Source organism: Zeus faber (genome assembly GCF_960531495.2).
Source record: "Zeus faber genome assembly, chromosome: 7".
NCBI classification, from domain to species: domain Eukaryota; kingdom Metazoa; phylum Chordata; class Actinopteri; order Zeiformes; family Zeidae; genus Zeus; species Zeus faber.
In genome coordinates this window covers 25,439,746-25,458,068 of record NC_137203.1, presented here as the reverse complement: position 1 = coordinate 25,458,068, position 18,323 = coordinate 25,439,746, and the positions used below count along the sequence as shown (strand labels likewise).

General features: G+C 43.4%; 2 protein-coding genes across 3 annotated transcripts; both read right to left on the bottom strand.

The window, feature by feature from the left end:
• Positions 1-11,338: 11,338 nt before the first annotated feature.
• Positions 11,339-12,579, bottom strand: crybb2 (crystallin, beta B2; the record flags this gene model as incomplete). 2 transcript variants are annotated; one of them, XM_080003279.1, is made up of 5 exons in its annotated part: positions 11,339-11,507; positions 11,664-11,806; positions 11,930-12,062; positions 12,209-12,380; positions 12,513-12,579. In XM_080003279.1, the coding sequence occupies 5 exons, from the start codon at positions 12,577-12,579 to the stop codon at positions 11,339-11,341; spliced, it is 684 nt and encodes a 227-aa protein (XP_079859405.1). The 2 variants fall into 2 exon arrangements, with proteins under 2 accessions (XP_079859405.1, XP_079859406.1); XM_080003280.1 differs by having other exon boundaries at positions 12,209-12,327; positions 12,517-12,579.
• Positions 12,580-16,068: 3,489 nt separating this feature from the next.
• Positions 16,069-17,484, bottom strand: LOC307232892 (beta-crystallin B3-like). Its single transcript, XM_080004098.1, has 5 exons — positions 17,394-17,484; positions 17,024-17,142; positions 16,734-16,866; positions 16,473-16,615; positions 16,069-16,371 (listed from the first exon to the last, which is right to left on the bottom strand). Exons 1-5 carry the CDS (start codon positions 17,466-17,468, stop codon positions 16,116-16,118), a joined length of 726 nt encoding a protein of 241 aa, XP_079860224.1. The 5' UTR covers positions 17,469-17,484; the 3' UTR covers positions 16,069-16,115.
• Between the last annotated feature and the right edge of the window lie 839 nt (positions 17,485-18,323).

The window sequence follows — 18,323 nt, the reverse complement described above, 5'->3', positions numbered from 1 at the left end:
TAAATAAAACAATATACAAAATACAAAAAAACAACTTTCTCTAGCAACCATAAACATTGTTTAAACAAAAACGGACGGATAAAGGCTTACAGCCGCAGACATAGAGCATGTCTTTCATTTTTAGTTGAATCCTGTGTTTTGGGGTGTTAATTTAGCCTGGTGTGGGAGGGGGAGATAAGTGCTGTCGGCTGCTATCTCTCTATACCCACCAGGAACCTGACTGGGGTCTCTCTGTCAGAACCCCCACCCCAGAGCACACCCCCATCTCACACCACTGCCTGCTGGGTTTGATTGATTAAACACTATCCAGCTGCAGCCTGGACTCAAAGCCAGTCGGCTCCCAAGTGTCACTCAGGCCTAAAATAAGTTAGGGTTGTTATTTATTATTTTTTGTATTGAAATTAATGATTTATTTATTTGTTGGTCATTATTTATTTTTTATATTGAAATGCATTATTTATTTGTTGGTGGTTATTATTATTATTATTATTATTATTATTATTATTATTATTATTATTATTATTATTATTATTATTATTTGGGGTTCAGCCAGCGGGGGGAATTCTCTGAATTTTGAAATCTAAAACTATTTGACACAGAAGAATGGCACAAGCTAGGAACGCGGTTACATCTCGTTTGAACCAGTATGTCACAAACACCTCGTGGTTGAAGTTTTATCCAAATCGATCCACACATGGAGCAGAAATTAAGTGAAAAACTGACCAAATTTGACCAATATCACAGACACGGTCCAATGCATTTAACACCAAGATACGTCCAACTCGGCTTAAAGTATCTGGAACACAACAATGACATAAGCTACGCACATGTTTAATGTGTCGTTTAAACTGGTATGTCACAAGCATCTCATGGTTTAAGTTTCATCCAAATTGATCCACATATGGAGCAGATATTACTGAAAAGCCGACCCACTTTAACCCCTAATATTTAGCCGGTTGTGCTCGATTCACTTGCCACTATTCGTAAATAAAATGAACAAGATGAGATTTACAGTAACACGCTTTATGACATCATCATACTATTTACTATAAATGTGCAGGTTCTGATTCAGAATGTCCATCTGGACCATGTCCAGTGTACGGCGTAGACTCCATCGCTCTGTAGTGGTTCGACATTAAAAATTATATGTTTACGTTATGTACTTTCTTACCTGGTAGATGTCTGTAGATCTGTTCGACTTATATTTTATCTCTTAGGTCCCCATTATTTTGCTCGATTCATGAAAACTATGAAAAAAGTAGTCCACAAAAACTTGACCACGTCGAGTCAAATCCACTCTAATGTGCGACTTGAGTGATGCGTTCCAGATCCAGCGAGCCGTCTGAAAAATAAAAGCCGTGCAATGGTAATTACTCACAGAAATACCACAATGTTTTCATATCTCATGGAAATGTCACTTATTGAAAATGAAATTCAAGGATACAAAAACATTCCTAAAATTACATAAATTCGGCTACTGTTGTAAATCTCCATAAATACGTGAACCTATAAAAATACGTCATCATTGATGCACACGAGACACAGCGTCACCTTACGTTGCTGAGACTACACATGTACTTACACACAATAAGGTAAGTTATAACAATGACATGGTTTGGTTTAAAGTAAAATAAATATATTTTTTTTTTCAAGAAACGAACGTCATGTATAAACAGTTTCCTAGAGCTAAACGTAGCAGATTTAAATGAAAAGACTAAAGTGTTATTGACAAGCTCAGGTATAGATGTATTGACAAGTTCTTCCGTAATAACTGTTATACACACCTAAAATGAATAAACTGTGTACATGCTGCCTGCAGCTATATTTAGGGGTCCAGCCCGTAGAGCTTTCAGAATTTTGAAATCTAACACTATCTGGAAGACGAACTTCGGCAGAACCTACAAACATGGTTCATGTCTTGTTTGAACTGGTATATCACAAACACCTCGTGGTTAAAGTTTTATCCAAATCGATCCACATACGGAGCAGGAATTTACGAAAAACCGACCAAATTTGATCAATATCAGACAGATATTCAATGCATTTGACGCTGAAATTTGTCCAACTCAGCTAAAACTATCTGGAACATAAACTTCGGCAGAACCTTCTTACACGGTAAAGGTGTCGTTTAAACCAGTATGTCAGAAGGATCTTGGGGTTTAAATTTCATACAAATTGATCCACATAAGGAGCAGATAATGAAAAACCGAACAACTTTGACCTGAAATATTCAGCTGGCCTTGTTTAACTGACATGCCACTATTCGTAAACAAAATGAACAAGATGAGATTTAGAGTAAGACGCTTTATGACATCATACTATTTACTATAAATGTACAGGTTCCTATTGAGTATGTCCAGAGTGTGCGGTGTAGACTTGGTTACTCTGTACTGTACATTACATTTCACTGCATATATGTATGAAAGTATGTATATGTATGTGACAAATAAAAATCTTGAATCTTGAATCTTGAATCTACTTGTTTGACGTTACCAACAATTGATTTACGTGTGCATTTATATCGCTTCTTTCCTGGTAGGTGTCAGTCGATCTGTTGGATTGATATTTTATCTCCGCAGTCCCCATTACTGTGTCGGAGTTGTTCACAAAAACTTGTGACCACGGCGAGTCGAATCCAGTTGAATGTGCGACTTGAGTGATGCGTTCCAGATCCAGCTGCAATGGTAAATACTGATGGCTAGTAAGTGTGGACTTGGACGGCTGGACTGAGGAGACAAAGACAGTGATTAGAAGATACTCATTTATTAAGTACTGGTACAAAGTTTTTAAGAACATGCACCAGGGGTCTTTTCATGGAGAGAGTGCCGATCTCTGGGGCGGGCTGGTTATATAGTCTCTGTGGTGCCCTTCACTGGCATACGTCACAAAACTGTATGATAGCGTAAAAGCAGAACATTGCTTTGTGACACAAGTTGACGTTCAACAAAGATCGTTATCTTCAGGAAATTCCGGGGAACATCGTGCGCACCTGCAAGTAAGGTCAGAGAATATCCTTTTGTGATGTCACACAAGCTGGCACTGGATATGGGACAAAATAACATGACCTTATGTGGTTACATGGAAAGTATAGAGCAGTTAGTGCACAAAGATAAATGGCGGTGAGTGTGATGACCCAACATTACCAAAAGATTACATCAATATTCACAGAAATACCACAAGCTTTTTCGTATTTCATGGTAGGGCTTGGGGATAAAACGATCTAGATCATTTTCACGATAAAATTTTCCACGATAACGATCACGAACATTAATTATGATGATTTTCAGTGACGTCTGGTCTAACAGGGTTAGAAAGACTTCCTCCATACATCCCCGCACATAATCACAGAGCAAATAATCACAATTACATACATAACTTACCTTGTTGTATGTATACTTACCTTATTGTATGTAGTTGTGATTATGACAAACTGTGGTTTAAAGTAAAAAATAAATGGTTGTTTTAAAGAAACGTCATGTATAAACAGTTTCCTACAGCTAAACTTAGCACATTTAAATTAAAAGACAGAAAGTGTTAAGCATTGACAAGTTCTTCCATAATAATTTTAATGCCAAATTAATGTTAAAGTTCCATAAACGTTGTCTGCAATATAGAACAGTAATCTATTAAACTGAATTTTACAATTGTAGATTATTAACAGAAAAAATACAATGAAGTACTAATTAAAACAAACATTTACTTATAATATTTATAAAAATAAATTGCATTTATTATTATTGTTATGTAGAGTAATTACAAAGATTGTTTTGTTATTGTTCGAGATGCCGAAAAAAAGCCCGAAAGGTGGTGTTGGCGTATTTGAGAATACATAACAAGTGGTATAAGGATGTAGAATTGAACAGTGAATGGAATAATCCCCTTTACAAAGTTGAAGAAGATCCAAAAAACAAAAACAACAATAATGGAATCTATGTGTTTTGATAATATTGAAAATGGAGATCTAACATTAACTGATAAACAACAACATGGAATGTTTATGGACACATGTTTCCAACCAGTTGATATTGTAGAGGAAGTATTAGAGCAGCACTTTGAGGACATTTTGTCTGTTGGTTTTTTGGATGTAAAAATCGAAAAATTGTAACTCATGCTACACTGCACAGAATCCGGAGAATCTGTAATATGTATCTAACACGGCCAAACGGGACCTTGTGTATTGCTGCCTGGAGCTATATTTATTATTATTATTATTATTATTATTATTTTCAGAACACCGAACGCTGTAATTAGGTGTGACTTCATCAGCACACATGGCAAAAAGTAACACCTACACACTTAAATACTTGAGCAAAGTCCAAGTATTTAAGTGTGATATTCAATTGGAGCCGGGAGAGACTCCGATTTTTGTTTCGTTGAGCTTTTAGACATTGGAGCTCATGAGTGATGACAGGTTCAGCTCTTTTTTCAGATTTGTTTCTTCACGGGTCACAGTTTGGTTCAGTTGGTTTGCTTGCTCTCTTATTTTCAGTTTGTGACTAACTTTGACTCACTGTCAGTCTAAAGATCAGCTCGCCCCCATTTAACCTGGGCAATTTAAGGATTTGTTCGTGAGAAAAAATGGTTCCTGAGTCTTGTGTCATTATTGGCAAATACTGCACCCATGTAAAAACCATCCATAGTTATGACACAAGCTCGGAAGTCAGAACGCCAATGGACTGCTCCAAAAGTAACCCTCTGGCGCTTAGATCAGCATTGTAAGTGAGCAGAGAAAATGTATGGACCGTTTGATGGTTGAATTGGGTTAAAAAGTAAAAAAAAAAAAGTCAGAAAAATGCGAAAGAAATTTACCTTCAGATAGAATGAGGCGGTGAACATTCCAAAATGTATGTGGTGCGGTCTTTGTGAATAAATGCTCATATCTCAAAAACTGTAGAATTTCTATCAACTTGACTTTGCATTGTGCATGAGAGGACAAAATTGCCCACGTTTTGAGGTATAATACATTACGTGTGTGCTTTCAAATCTGGGTGTGGTCGTGAGTTACGCAGCGTTCCATTTGAACTGGGAAGTTGGAATTTCGTAGTTCCCGATCTCGAAGTCCGATCTCCAACTTGGAAAGTCGGAAGAACCCCACCAACCCCCGACCTCAAACTCCAAGATGGCTGTTCCACACATAAACAATAAGTGAAAGCATAGTAACGGCTTGGACGTTCACAATTATTCTTTGTTTTTATTATTAAGTCTATCTGGACGTGAACATGTACATGTTCGCGGACCCCCAGAGGAGAACCCCATTCCCAGTTCCCGTATTTGTTCTGTAGTTGTCTGTATTCCGAAAGAACAAGCAAAACAAAGGAGGCGTCCATCCTGGTTTTCCGACTTGTTGTCCTGGAACGCCGTCAACGCAGATAAACAGAACGCAGCATTAGAAATTTGAGTCAAAATGGCGCATTTTCTCTGACCGTTGGGAACCACGGGGCCCAAACTGTGTCACTATGAGTGGGATCTTTCGGAAACCGGTGGCCAAATCCGTCCACAAAGTAATAGCCAGCGATATATTTCACGTCTGTTTTTGTTAAGACGATAATATCTAAAATAACAATTAAGTGTGCGGCTTTGTTCACTTGAATATTTGAAAGGTTGTGTTTAATTCAACTTATTATGTGCAATATTGCATTATTACGCATTGTTAACTTGACTCTAAAACGATTTGGATGTCCAGGCCCCGGGTTTATTTACATTCAGTCATGTTTTCTCTCCTGAGTTTGGCGATGCTGTTTTGGGGTCTATCACCCACAGAAATCAGGACAGATCACGGTCGTGTTCGACGTATCGTTAAATGACGTCCTTCTTCAAGGCCCAGATTTGAAGAACAGTCTTATCAGGGTCTTAGTACACTTCAGGGCTGAGCCAATCGCGATCATGGCTGACATTTAGCAGATGTTTCATAGCTTCCTGGTCAGGGAAGATTACCGTGGCTATATTCGTTTCTTGTGGTTTCGTGACCATCATCTAGACAATGAAGTGACAGAATTTCGCATGAAAGTCCACGTTTTCGGCCCCTCCCCAGCTGTAGCCATCTATGGACTACAGAGGACCACAATGGAAGGGGAGAAGGAGTAGATTCAAGATTCAAGATTCAAGATTTTTATTTGTCACATACATATACATACTTCCATACATATATGCAGTGAAATGTAATGCAACGCACCCGGTGATAGCACACAATATGTCCTAGGAAAAAATAAAAAATAAAATAAAATAAAAAGTAGAAAATTCCTTTCTGATAGACCGACTAACTGACTCCTAAAACGTAATACAGTAAGTGGAATACTTATAGAATAAGATAAAAAATATATAGAATAAAATACAATAAAAATAAATTGAAATAAAATGGAATAGATAGAAGGAATATGCCTATGTATATACAGATATGTGCATTTAAAGTGGCATGTGAATTGAGTGAGTACGGGGCTGAAGTGTGTAAGTACGTGGTACAGCACTTCTATGCGTGTCTTTCACCAGTGCAACCGAGGCCGTCATTGTGCTGAAAAGCACTCAGGACATGCTAGCCCAGTCCAACCTCAGGCTCCACAAGATTGTATCCAATAGTCCCGACATCATGAGAGCTTTTCCGGGGGAGGACCTTGTCAAAGGCTTACAAGACCTCGACTTCCATCAGGACTCCCCTCCGATGCAACGCAGTCTGGGGCTCAGATGGGACCTGTCCACCGACACCTTCACCTTCCGTGTAGCAGCAACGGAGAGACCGTTCACACGACGCGGTGTGTTGTCGACGTCGACAGTCTGTTCAATCCCCTGGGTTTCGCCGCACCTGTCAGCATTCAAGGTCGCGCCACCCTAAGAGAGCTTACTGCTGCCGGCGACGAATGGGGCACCCCTCTACCGGACGAGAGACGCTAACCCCCTAACCCTAACCCTAACCCTAACCCTAACCCTAACCCATACCTCAAAGTGACCAATGCGGAAAGTCAGACCGAGTTCGGATTTACCCTGGGCAAGGCGAGGCTTGCCCCAAAACCTGACATTACCATCCCAATATTAGAGCTCTGTGCAGCTGTTTTAGCAGCCGAAATGGCAGAAGTCATCCTACAGGAGCTGGACACCAAGCTCGACAGTGTCAGACTCTTCTCCGATAGCAAGGTGGTGCTAGGCTACATTGCCAATGAGACTAGACGGTTCTACGTCTACGTTCACAATCCTGCTGATCAGGCTACAAGAGCTATCCCAGCCAACCAGCTAGCCCCCTCCCCATGGCCAAATGGACCTGCCTTCCTCACAAGGGCTCAGGAAGGTCAACTTCCTGAGGCAGGCTTCGACCTTGTCAGTCTGGGAACCGATGGGGAGCTACGCCCCGAGGTCACTGTCAACGTCATGTGCCTTTCCGTCAGCCTTAGTTGCGCGCGATTTAGGAATTTCTCCAGCTGGAGGTCTCTTATAAGAGCCGTGGCTAGGTTGTCGCACCTCGCTCACTCCTTCATCCGAGCTTCTTGAGACAGCCCATGCCGCGGTTGGCATGCCTGCAACAAACCCCTCTCCAGAGAGCAACTCGACCAAGCGAAGACGACAATCATCCTAGGGGTCCAGAGTGAAATATACAAGGAGGAGATCAGTGCCATCCAAAGCGGCCTTAGAGTCGGAGGGCATCTGGCAAAAGCTCTGGAGCTCCAGAGGTTGCTCCGGAGGTGGCCCACCCAATACTGGTTCCAGGCGGACACCACGTCACCACGTTGATAGTCAGACACTTCCACGAGCAAGTTCAGCATCAGGGCCGACACTTCACCGTGGGAGCAGTGAGGGCAGTTGGATTTTGGGTCATCTGGGGTAAGCTGGCCATCAGCGCCGCAATCTGTGGTTGCGTGACCTGTCGCAGACTGCGAGGCGAGACGGGGGAGCAGATCATGGCAGACCTACCCATCGATTGCCTTTGCACGGACCCTCCCTTCACTTACATAGGGGTAGATGTGTTTGGCCCTTGGCTCATAACCGCACCAAGAACCCGATAGGACAGGCGAACAGCAAGCGCTGGGCCGTCATCTTCACATGCATGAGCTCACGCGCAGTACACATCGAAGTGCTGGAGTCAATGGAGTCCTCCAGCTTCATTCATGCCCGAAGGCGCTTTTTCGCCATCAGGGGCCCTGTAAAGCAGTTGAGGTCAGATTGCGGAACCAACTTCGTGGGCACAAGCAAGGATCTCCAGATACACTCCATCAGGCCCAACGACAAGCAAATAGAGAACTACCTGACAGAGCGCAGGTGCACATGGAAGTTCAACCCCCCACCCTCCTCACACATGGGCGGCAGCTGGGAACAGATGATCAGAGTCATGCGTCGTATACTGGATGCCATGCTTCTCAAATATGGGGCAGCGAAGCTGACACACGAGGTCCTTACAACATTTATGTCGGAGGTCACAGCAATAGTCAATGCCAGGCCTTTGACATCGGTTGCCACGGACCCAGAGCACCCAACCATTCTCACTCCCACTACTCTGCTCACCCAGATGATTGGCTCACCTCCGTTACCTCCGGGCCAGTTCAATGAAAGGGACCTGTTCAGAGTCCAGAGTTTAGTGAACACGTTCTGGGAACGGTGGAAACGCTAATACATCGGGGGCCTGCAAAGACGCCGTATATGGAGTAGCGAGAGGCCCAATATGCAGGAACCGGACGTTGTCCTGCTGCGAGACAACCAGGCCAAAAGGAACGACTGGCTCCTTGGGCTCGTCACTAGGGTTTTTCCCAGTGACGATGGGAAAGTGAGAAAGATCAAGATAAAGACAAGCAAGGACGGTACAACGAAGCTGTTCCTTAGGCCCGTCTCGGAGGTCGTCCCTCTTCTGCCCAGGGACCCCAAAGGCAGAAGATCCCAAAGCACAACTCCCCAGGGTCAAGGACCCTGAGGGGTTGACTTCTTACAGATGCCAGGCGGGGAGTGTTCGTTCCGTGTGACATCAGAGCAGGCATAGGCAGACGGAGACGCACACAGTCAATCTGATCCCATCCCAGGTTTACCATCTCTTCCATCAGCCTCGGCACTGCCCTTGAGAAAGCACAATCTGTGAGTTCATACGTATACAATGATAACATATTAACAGGTTATTTACATCTGCATAGGTCGTTTATCTGCATATTTCTGTATTGTTCCACAGTTTTACACCGCTTTCATTGAAGATACCAAAGTGAGATCCCATCTCAGGGTACTTATTGGAAGAGTGTTTAGCTCACTGTACAGCCCCATACGGCTTCACGTGGTGAGGGCAGAAGAGATGCTCTCTGAGAAGATCATTTACATCGATAATTAAAAACATCAATATAGCGATCCGTCACCATCTTTACACATGCATAGTTAGTTAAATATAAAATGTGACAGAATTTATTTAATGGTAGCCTCCTTGCCATACCAAGTGTGTTTTTAACCACTCATTGTAAAATGGGTAAAAAAAAAGATTGGGGAAACAGTGCAGTAAAGGGAGAGATTTGTATGGTCCTTTAAGGAGAAAGTTGCATTTATTTTTCCGGCGGAAGTTTGTTAATGTTGTCATTTTGTATTTCTGGACTAAAATGTCCATGACTGTCTTGGTGGAGGAGCATGAATTATTTCTGGTTTCGTGAAGACAATTGTGGACGTCCATCCCGGAGTTTTCCCCCTATTGTTTTATGTCTGAGTCAATGGCGCCATCTGCCGGTCAACGTAAGTGCCGGGCAGAGTCGACTGTTCGATTCAATCGGCCAAAATTTACGAAAAATGAGGAACGCTTCACGAATTTGCGAGTCATCCAAATCCATAAAGGTTTGTCTCTATACAAAATGTCATGCCAGAGGGTTTGACTGGGATTTAATCAGGATTGTAGTAGTCTGACTCACCGGATGTAGAGTGTCGCTATAAAGCCTGCCATTGGGCGACTAATTCAGTCGGAACACTCCTCTTCCACCATCTGCGTGTTACCGTTTTCAAAGTCCCCATCGCCACGTGAAACAACAACTCCAGCGCTCGTTGTGTGAAGTGTGGTCTGGCTATGTGAGACTAGTCGACATGCGTCTTTTACTGCTTTGTGTGGCGTTGTTTTTTTTTTGTTTGTTTGTTTTGTTTTTGGTTTGAATTAGCCATTTTAATGCCCCCCCCCCCCCCCCCCCCCACGCGCAAAGGTTCCGCCTAAACAAGTTCCCACCCGACACCATTTTGCAAGGGCACCGCCCAAGACGACTGTGATCGGATCAAAACTAAACAAACCGATAACAACGCCTAGATATGTAACTTGATCGTCCGCAGCAATACCCGCAAGCGAACCGCATGTTTTAATACTCAATCGCATTGATAGCTCGTGGAATCGGAGAGCCACCGATAACTATTTCTCTTTCCGCGTTCCAAATCCCTTGTACGCCGCACAATTGAATACAATCACAAAGGCCTGGAGTCACAGGAGTGGCATGTTTCACCTTCACAGAGCTCTTACCATTAGTGTAGAAAGCTCTTATAACATTACAGAAAATACCATGTCTTCCCAGACAGTGAACATTTAAAATTATGTAAAAAAAACAACAACTTTTTTCAAACCTTACTCTCCATCGGCCCAAAACTGTCAATTCATGTGAAATGAAACCCTGATACTTGCTCTTCAAGGCCTTTCGCCACATATTTACTACTTATTTCACCACAATTAACTATTTACTTGTCACAGGAAGGTTAACTAGCGTTCTTTTTTTACATTCTTTAGAATCAGCTTTAAAGCTATTTCTTGCTATTGTGCAGTGAAGAAAGCAAATCTAGGGAGTTAGACAGTTCACTTTAAGGCAGTGTCGATGTTTATTAATATGTTTATTACTCTCTGGAATACTTGATTCTGATTGGTTAATAGCAGCAATCAGCGGTCGAATTATTTGTTTTTGCAGTGTTAACTACGTTGTTGTGGATTATTTTTCTTTGCTTAACTCTCCCTGGTTGCTTTCTTCACTGTTGTCATTCTGAGCTGGTAGTTATTTTGGGTGCACATGTGGTCTGTGGTTACTGGAGTCAATGAGTTTCTTCCCCAGCATTTTGTACCGTACGCGTGATATTCTCCTCACGGTATTGGCGAGACTTCAATACCTGCTTCAGATGTGCAATTTGCCATCACAGCTCTGAACGAGTGAGAACACTGAGAGTGGAACAAACACGGTGAAGAGATCAGGAAGAACCCAATCAAATTACCAAATGAAATGTAAGCAAAGTGGATTTATTAGCTTGCTTCAAAAGATGTCACTCCTGCAACCACAGCAATAGGTATCAAAATGCAATGTAAGGTGAAGAAGGAAAGGGGGAAAAGGAGCAGGATTGCAGAGGTCAGGGTTCTTAACAGGAATCAGTCACAAGCTTAGTTGGTGGGGTGAAAAGCGCCCCTCTGATGCCACTGCATGTCTCTGATGCGCCGCACGGACTGGATCTGGGGCATCTGGGCTCCAAACTCAGAGCTGTCCTTGTATTCTCCCTTTTCAAACAGGTACTGAAAGCCCCTGTAGCCTGGATACTGATAGCCCACCCAGCTGTTTTTGACAGAACGGAGGGTGAAAGGAAAAAAAAAAAACATGGCACCTTTAGAAATAACTGGATAGAGATTTAAAAAAAAGAACAACAACTGGGAATGTAAGAGAGATGATATGATATGAGCAATCAGGGGACGACGGGGACGATAGACTTACGTGCCACTCTGGACTCTGACGGAGGAGACCTTCTCCTGGTAGCCATGGGCGTGGAAGCTGGGGACGTCGTCGTCTATGATCTCGATCTTCTTTCCGGCAAAGCTGGGGTTTTCATAAAGGACAATCTTGTGCTCCTGGCTGTCCTGAGGAAGGGACAGAGGATGACAGAGTGTGACAGTGGATGATGGCTCGAGGGACGTCGGCGGGGCGTGCGCCCCGGACCTCGTGAAGTTGTAATGCTGAAGGAGCGTGCGTTCTGTTGTTACCACTTTAATGGGGCGGAATGCAAAGATGGTGTCACTGCGCCGGCTGTTGGTCCAGGAATCCCAGCGAGGATACTCCCCCTTCTCAAACACATACTGCTCCCCCTTGCAATTAGCCTGCTCATATCCCACCCATCTGGAAGAGCCATAGGGGAGAGACAAGAAAGGGGTTACATGGATGGGGGCGAGGGTCTTCTATTTTCTAGTATTCACATATTCACCTCGTTTAAGTTTGAAACTTTGTTTTTTTGTTTCATCTCTCTTTTGTTAACTTGCACTTACGGTCCGCACAGCACCAGTATGGAGCCCACTTTCTCCACCCCTGCTTCCTGGAGGTTGTTGCAGGGACCAGTCAACTCATGGCAACGACCCTGGAAGTTTTCCTGCTCATAGATGATGAGCTGTGGGTGAATTGGGGGAGGGTAGAAAATAAAAGTTTGAAAGGCATGCAGTACTATTTTGTACTTTTCCATTTGTACATTTATCTCCGTTTGATCCGAATAAAGGCGCCCGAGTCGTTGCAGACGTGGCAAGAGGTTCCTTCGGTGACAAAAGCCGGGAACCTCAATGTGTCCTTCTTTGCTACTGACCTTGAAAGCACTGGTCCCTGGCTGCTGCTGCTTGGAGGCAGGGTTCTGGTGGTCTGTGGCCATAGTGAATGGATGGGTCGAGATGCTGCTGAAAACAAGACATAAAAATTCAAAACATTTTAAAGATTTGAATTTTATTTTTTATTTTTTATTTTTTTAAGTTTAAATATCCATAACAGTATGAAAAATGCAGAACTTCTATTCATTTTTTTGTGATCTGATCTTTTCAGCACATCGAAGCAAGCAACTTATCAACGTGAACAGTTGTTGCACTTGAGCAGATTAAGTCCAACGAAACAAATTTTGTTTTGTTAACAAAAACGAATAAATGCATTATTATTAAAACAAACAAACCAAAAAAAAAAACCAAATAGAGAGCAATGGACGCAAATCGCTTACCAGTACCTGTCTGTGCCAGTGTGTTTGGGATGGCACCCCGAGCTCAATATATACGGGCCGCTCAGGGGTGGAAACTCTGCCAACCGTCCCCTGTGTCCAGGCCAGCATGCACACCAGCCTGCAATAGGCCCGGACGACAGAAGTGAGGGGTCACCCTGCCCCCCTCCCCCCAGTGCTCCCCCACACTGAGTTATTTCATTACTTGTCAATTTTGTCCAGCCGTTCATTGTTCGATATCCACATGATTCAGCACAACCAGTGCCAAGAGTCCCACATGTACAATGAGAGTGGCTGGTATGCCATCAGAATGACAGAGAGTGAGGGAGGGAGGGAGGGATGAGTTTAACAGAAAGATAGGAGTGATCACCTCTGTTGTAGAATACTAAAATTCACCAAAACAAAAGTTTTTTTATAGGAATGCAATTGGATAGCAGAGAATGCACAATGTCCTTATGATGTACTATGGACTGCTCTTCATAATAACATGCCATTCTGTTGCAAAAAAAACAAAAAAAACAAAAAAAAAAAATGAAAAATGGATTGTGGCAGAAATGGAATGACAGCCTTGTGATAAGTAAAGGTAAAAAGGGTTTCATCTAAACCGCTCATTGTGACATATCAACACGTGCAAAACATTTTCCACTGAATTAGGTTGTGCTCAAGTGGATCGGACTCTGTGTTACTTGGTTTCCGTGCAGCGGGGGAGCACGGAGGTGAACACTAACCAGGTGGTTGCCTGGTCAGTCGTCAGTACAGACCAGCAGAAGTGTTTGTTTAAGATGAGTATAGGGGCGTCTTGATTGACAGCTGCGTGGTCCAGCATCATGACCCTAATGTGTGGTCTTTAGGCCTTGTGCAAGCCATTGAGCACAGTATGACGATGAATGCACCTTATAGGCAATTACACTGAACTATGAGTAAGATTGACAAATAATCAAAGGCAATCAAAGTGTAGTTGCAAACTTTAATTCCAGTCGTTTTTTAATACATTTGAAATGAATAATTCGGTACAGGTGTGACATTCACGATCAGCACTTTGACAAACATACACCTGGTAACTTCTGTTGTACTTGTGTTGATCCACTTGATCTGTTGCAGAGGTGAAAATCTGTAGTTGAATTAGATCAGTTTATGCATTTCATTATACCTTTTTTAAATTTTAACTCAAAACCCAGAGGTGGGGGGTGGACAAAAGGTAAAGGATTTTAACTTCATCATAACTAGTAACTAAAGGATTGTTATAAATGCAGCTAAAATGGTGAGTCACATGGGGCCGATAGCGGTTTGCGTCAGCTATAAACAATAAGCACTTGAATATGTCAGATTCCAAAGCAACATGAGCCAACTTACACAGTTAGAAACAGGCCCAATGGTCGTCGTCCAAATTGCAGTGTCTATCTTTTGCAAAAACTATTGAACGTGACTGTGACTGCATGTGCCAAACAACCCGCATCAGCAAAGAGGTTCAGTGGTGGTTACGAGTTGAAGCTCACTGACAGGGCTGGACGGAGCGGATAAATGTCACAAAAGTACGCCCTCAACAATTCAAGATTCAAGATTCAAGAGGTTTTTTTCACATACATATACATATGGTCATACATATATGCAGTGAAATGTCATGACTCTCGATGATTACGCACAATAAGCTCTGAAAATACTAAAATGTGCGTATCAACATGAGGCGCTCACACAGGCGTCCGCAAGGGCCGGCGCCACAATTGCAATTCTGGGTTCTATAATCATATAATGGTATTAATTGTCTGTGTTGTATTAAGTATACATTTAAATCCTCCTAAATGAAACTTACCTTAACTTACCTCCTGTACAATTGCAAGAGAATTTAACCAAATACGACATGTTTGTGTAGTTTCAAAAAGCCGGGCGTAATAGTGGGCTGCCATTTGATAAAACTTGAATCCCTGAGCAATGTAAAAAAAGTGATATGATCTGATAAGTCACCTTTCACCATATTTCTTACATCCAGACAGGGTTGTGTTTGGAGAAAGCCAAAGGTTTCCTTCCACCCACATTCTGTTGCCAACAGATAAACATGGTGCTGGACGTTCTGGACTGAAGAGTGTAAAGATTTCCACCCCCTCCATCCCTCAAAGAACTGGATGCTTTTCTTCTTGAAGAGTTCAGTTCAGGGTTTTTAGGACATGATTCTATGAAGGACTGCAGCTGTCCTAAAGCCCCACTCCTATGAATATATTGCAAGGTTTACTTTTAGAGGAGTATCAATTCCAAAGTTTAATAGTATAATACAATTGTTAAAAGCACTGACAGGACACAAGAAGGAACACCAAACTAATTTATCCAGATAGATCTCTGTATTAGTCCAAATTAAAATGCTCCAAATGTGTTGCATTGCATTATTAAATGTTCCTTTAACTCTGGTAGAATTCATCTTTTGTAAAACATCTTTATTAATGTCCTTCAGAAAAGACAGCACACCTAGAGCTCTCTAAGTGACTCCTGCCCTGAGAAGGTACATTTTATGCAATTCCTTTAAAATGTACATTATAACTTTTTTTTTTACATACCTAACCAGACTATCTACTCATTAAATAAGTGACTTAATTTCTCATTTGAATACAATTATCCTTAATATTTTTTGCTCTGTAACGTTACCTCGATTGCTCGTTTTGTATCCGATCCAATGAACGTCTATTGAGGTGCGGTGGAGATTTTTAAATCGTCTTTGAGTACGAAAGCATTCATCTATGTACGGATGACGATGGAAGGGAAGATGAGTGTGTTTGTGGGGGACAGCGTTCCTGTGACATCACCATCATAATCTCAGCAGACGTGAACCACAGTGTTCATTAAAAAAAAGCCCAAACTCCATTATAACGTCCATTATAAAGTCTTCCCAATGCTGGAAGAGGTTTGGAGCTGTCTTTGAGATTTAAATCAAGCTACAAATGTGTCAAGCAACTATAACACTAAGCAGTAACATAAAAAAAAAAAATAATAAAAATAAAAGACATTCAACTTCGGGTCAAACAAATTTTATTTGCCACTGAAACATACATAGCACTTCTCACTGGGCACAAGCATTAATTGCCATGTTTGAGGTTAGGGAAGTGGATGGGAACTGGCGGTAGCATGGAAAAGGCTTGGGGGCGTGTGTGTGTGTGTGTGTGTGTGCGTGTTTGTGTGTGTGTGTGTGTGTGTATGGGAGAGGGGGGTTGATCTCTTCAGCTGGCGCCAGCTGCAGCAGGGGGGGCAGGAGGTGCTGGTGCTGGGGCTGGAGCAGGGGCTGGGGCAGGGGCAGGGGCTGGGGCAGGGGCAGGGGCGGTGAAGCAGCCCCTCTTGTGCCACTGCATGTCCCGCACACGTCGGACAGACTGGATCTGCGGCGCCGGGGCCTCCCAGTCGTTCCAGTGCTTGTAATCCCCCCGCTCGAAGATGAACTGGCGCCCCCTATAGCCTGGATACATGTAGCCAACCCATCTAGAAAGAGTGAGACAGTGCTCAGTATCAAAACAACAACAACAACAACAAAAACAACAACAACATCGCCGTCATCAGAGGGCGGAGGAGAGGGGGCTTACGTTCCGTTCAGAGCCTTGACGCTGGCCACGCGGTCCTGAAAACCGTGCCCCCACAAACTGGGAACATCATCGTCGATGATCTCCATCTTTCTCCCAGCAAAGCCCTGGTTTTCAAACAGGTGTAGCTTGTGTTCCGCGCTGTCCTAAAGGGGGTGCAAGAAACACAAAAATGTCACTGTTAGACGATCCATGTGGCTGATATGTTGGTACAGGGCCTTTGAGACAGACGCCATTGAGTCCAGTGAAGGGATGGGTACGCACCACTTTGAGTGGCCTTAGGGACAGGAAGGAGTAGCTCCTCTGACTGTTAGTCCAGGTGTCCCAGCGAGGATATTCCCCCTTCTCCAGGATAAACTGCTCACCACTGAACCCCTGGCGGTCATAGCCCACCCAGCTGACAGGAGAGAAAAAAAGGAGCGGATGTCAAGCGGTTGTGAAGCCGTTGCATCCAATATCATCAGTTTGATGAAAATACAGAATATATAATTAATAAAAAAAACATGAAATATGAAACGGTTCCTGATGGTGGGAATAAAGGCATTAACACTTACGGCCCAGACTCAACCAGCACGGAGCCCACCTTCTCCAAACCCTTCTCTGTTACATCTTTACACTCTGCTGAAAACTCTGCCTTGCGACCCTGGAAGTTCTCAAACTCATACAGCGCCACCTGGACGAGGGTGAGATCGGGGGTGAGGTCACGGTTACTGCAAACTCCAAACAGGTGCCGAACAGCCCCCTCTCAAATAAATCAATTATCTTATTTTACAGAAGGAAAGATAGACAGGAAGAGCTACAGTGAGGAGTTAGTTGCTGGTGGTTGAAACCCCCCCCCCAAAAAAAAACAGGAATGCATGGTCAGTATCCATCCATGGATAAAATAGTGGTGTAATATTCTGCCATTTGGGGGATTTCAGGTACCTTATATGTGGCTCCAGCTCCACCCTGGCTCTTCCCTGCAGCCAGCTGCTCTGGGGCGCTCTGCTGCTCTGACATCCTGCTGGTCCGCTGGTCCCTCTGCGAGTGGCAGCAGCACAAGTGTGCACACACACACACACACACAAGTTATGGGAATGGTAATGGTTCAGTTATCTTCCACGATTTCAATCAATTAGAACTTGACATTTATCCTGGCACAATTTTTTCTCTAACGTTTATCAATCTTAACAAAGCTCACCTTAAAGAAGACTTTAAGCACTATATCATTTACAAGATCTGTTCAGTACTTTACCCAACGTACAACTATCAAATACCTAACAATCTACATTGAGCCATTTTGGGGTCAGCCCTAATGCCTCCATGGCTCAATCAGCTATTAAACCGCTGCACTGTGGAACCCAAATGCACACACCCTATGTCCATAGAGGCTTTACCTGGATATGTCTACTAGGAAGTGGTAACGTCCGTCTGGTTTCGGTGCCACTTGGGTGTTTGGTGGGGATGAGCCATTGGAGGGCAGGGGCAGGGGGGTATTTATGGTTTATTTCTGGCCACAACAGCAGAAAAGGGGGAGCTGTTGATACAGCAAGTCTGTCGCTCACATTGTGTCCATTACGCTGCCTCTCAATAGGCAGCTGTGTTGGCACACGCTGCCCTGCCCGTCCGCCCGGCTGCCAGAGAGTGGTGTGTGCGGGCACAGGGAGAGGGAGCCAAGAGGATTGAGCAAACAGCCCCGCTCAGCACAAACACTCACACTGACACACACAGCGTTTCCTAGACCACACCCAGTCTCAACCCCGCTGGCCTCCTCACACTTTCCTCGCAGATTTCAGGTTGATCATTACAGAGGACACCATCAAACCTCCCGCAGTTAACCAACTGCTGACCCCTCGTGAACACTTTCCACCCCAG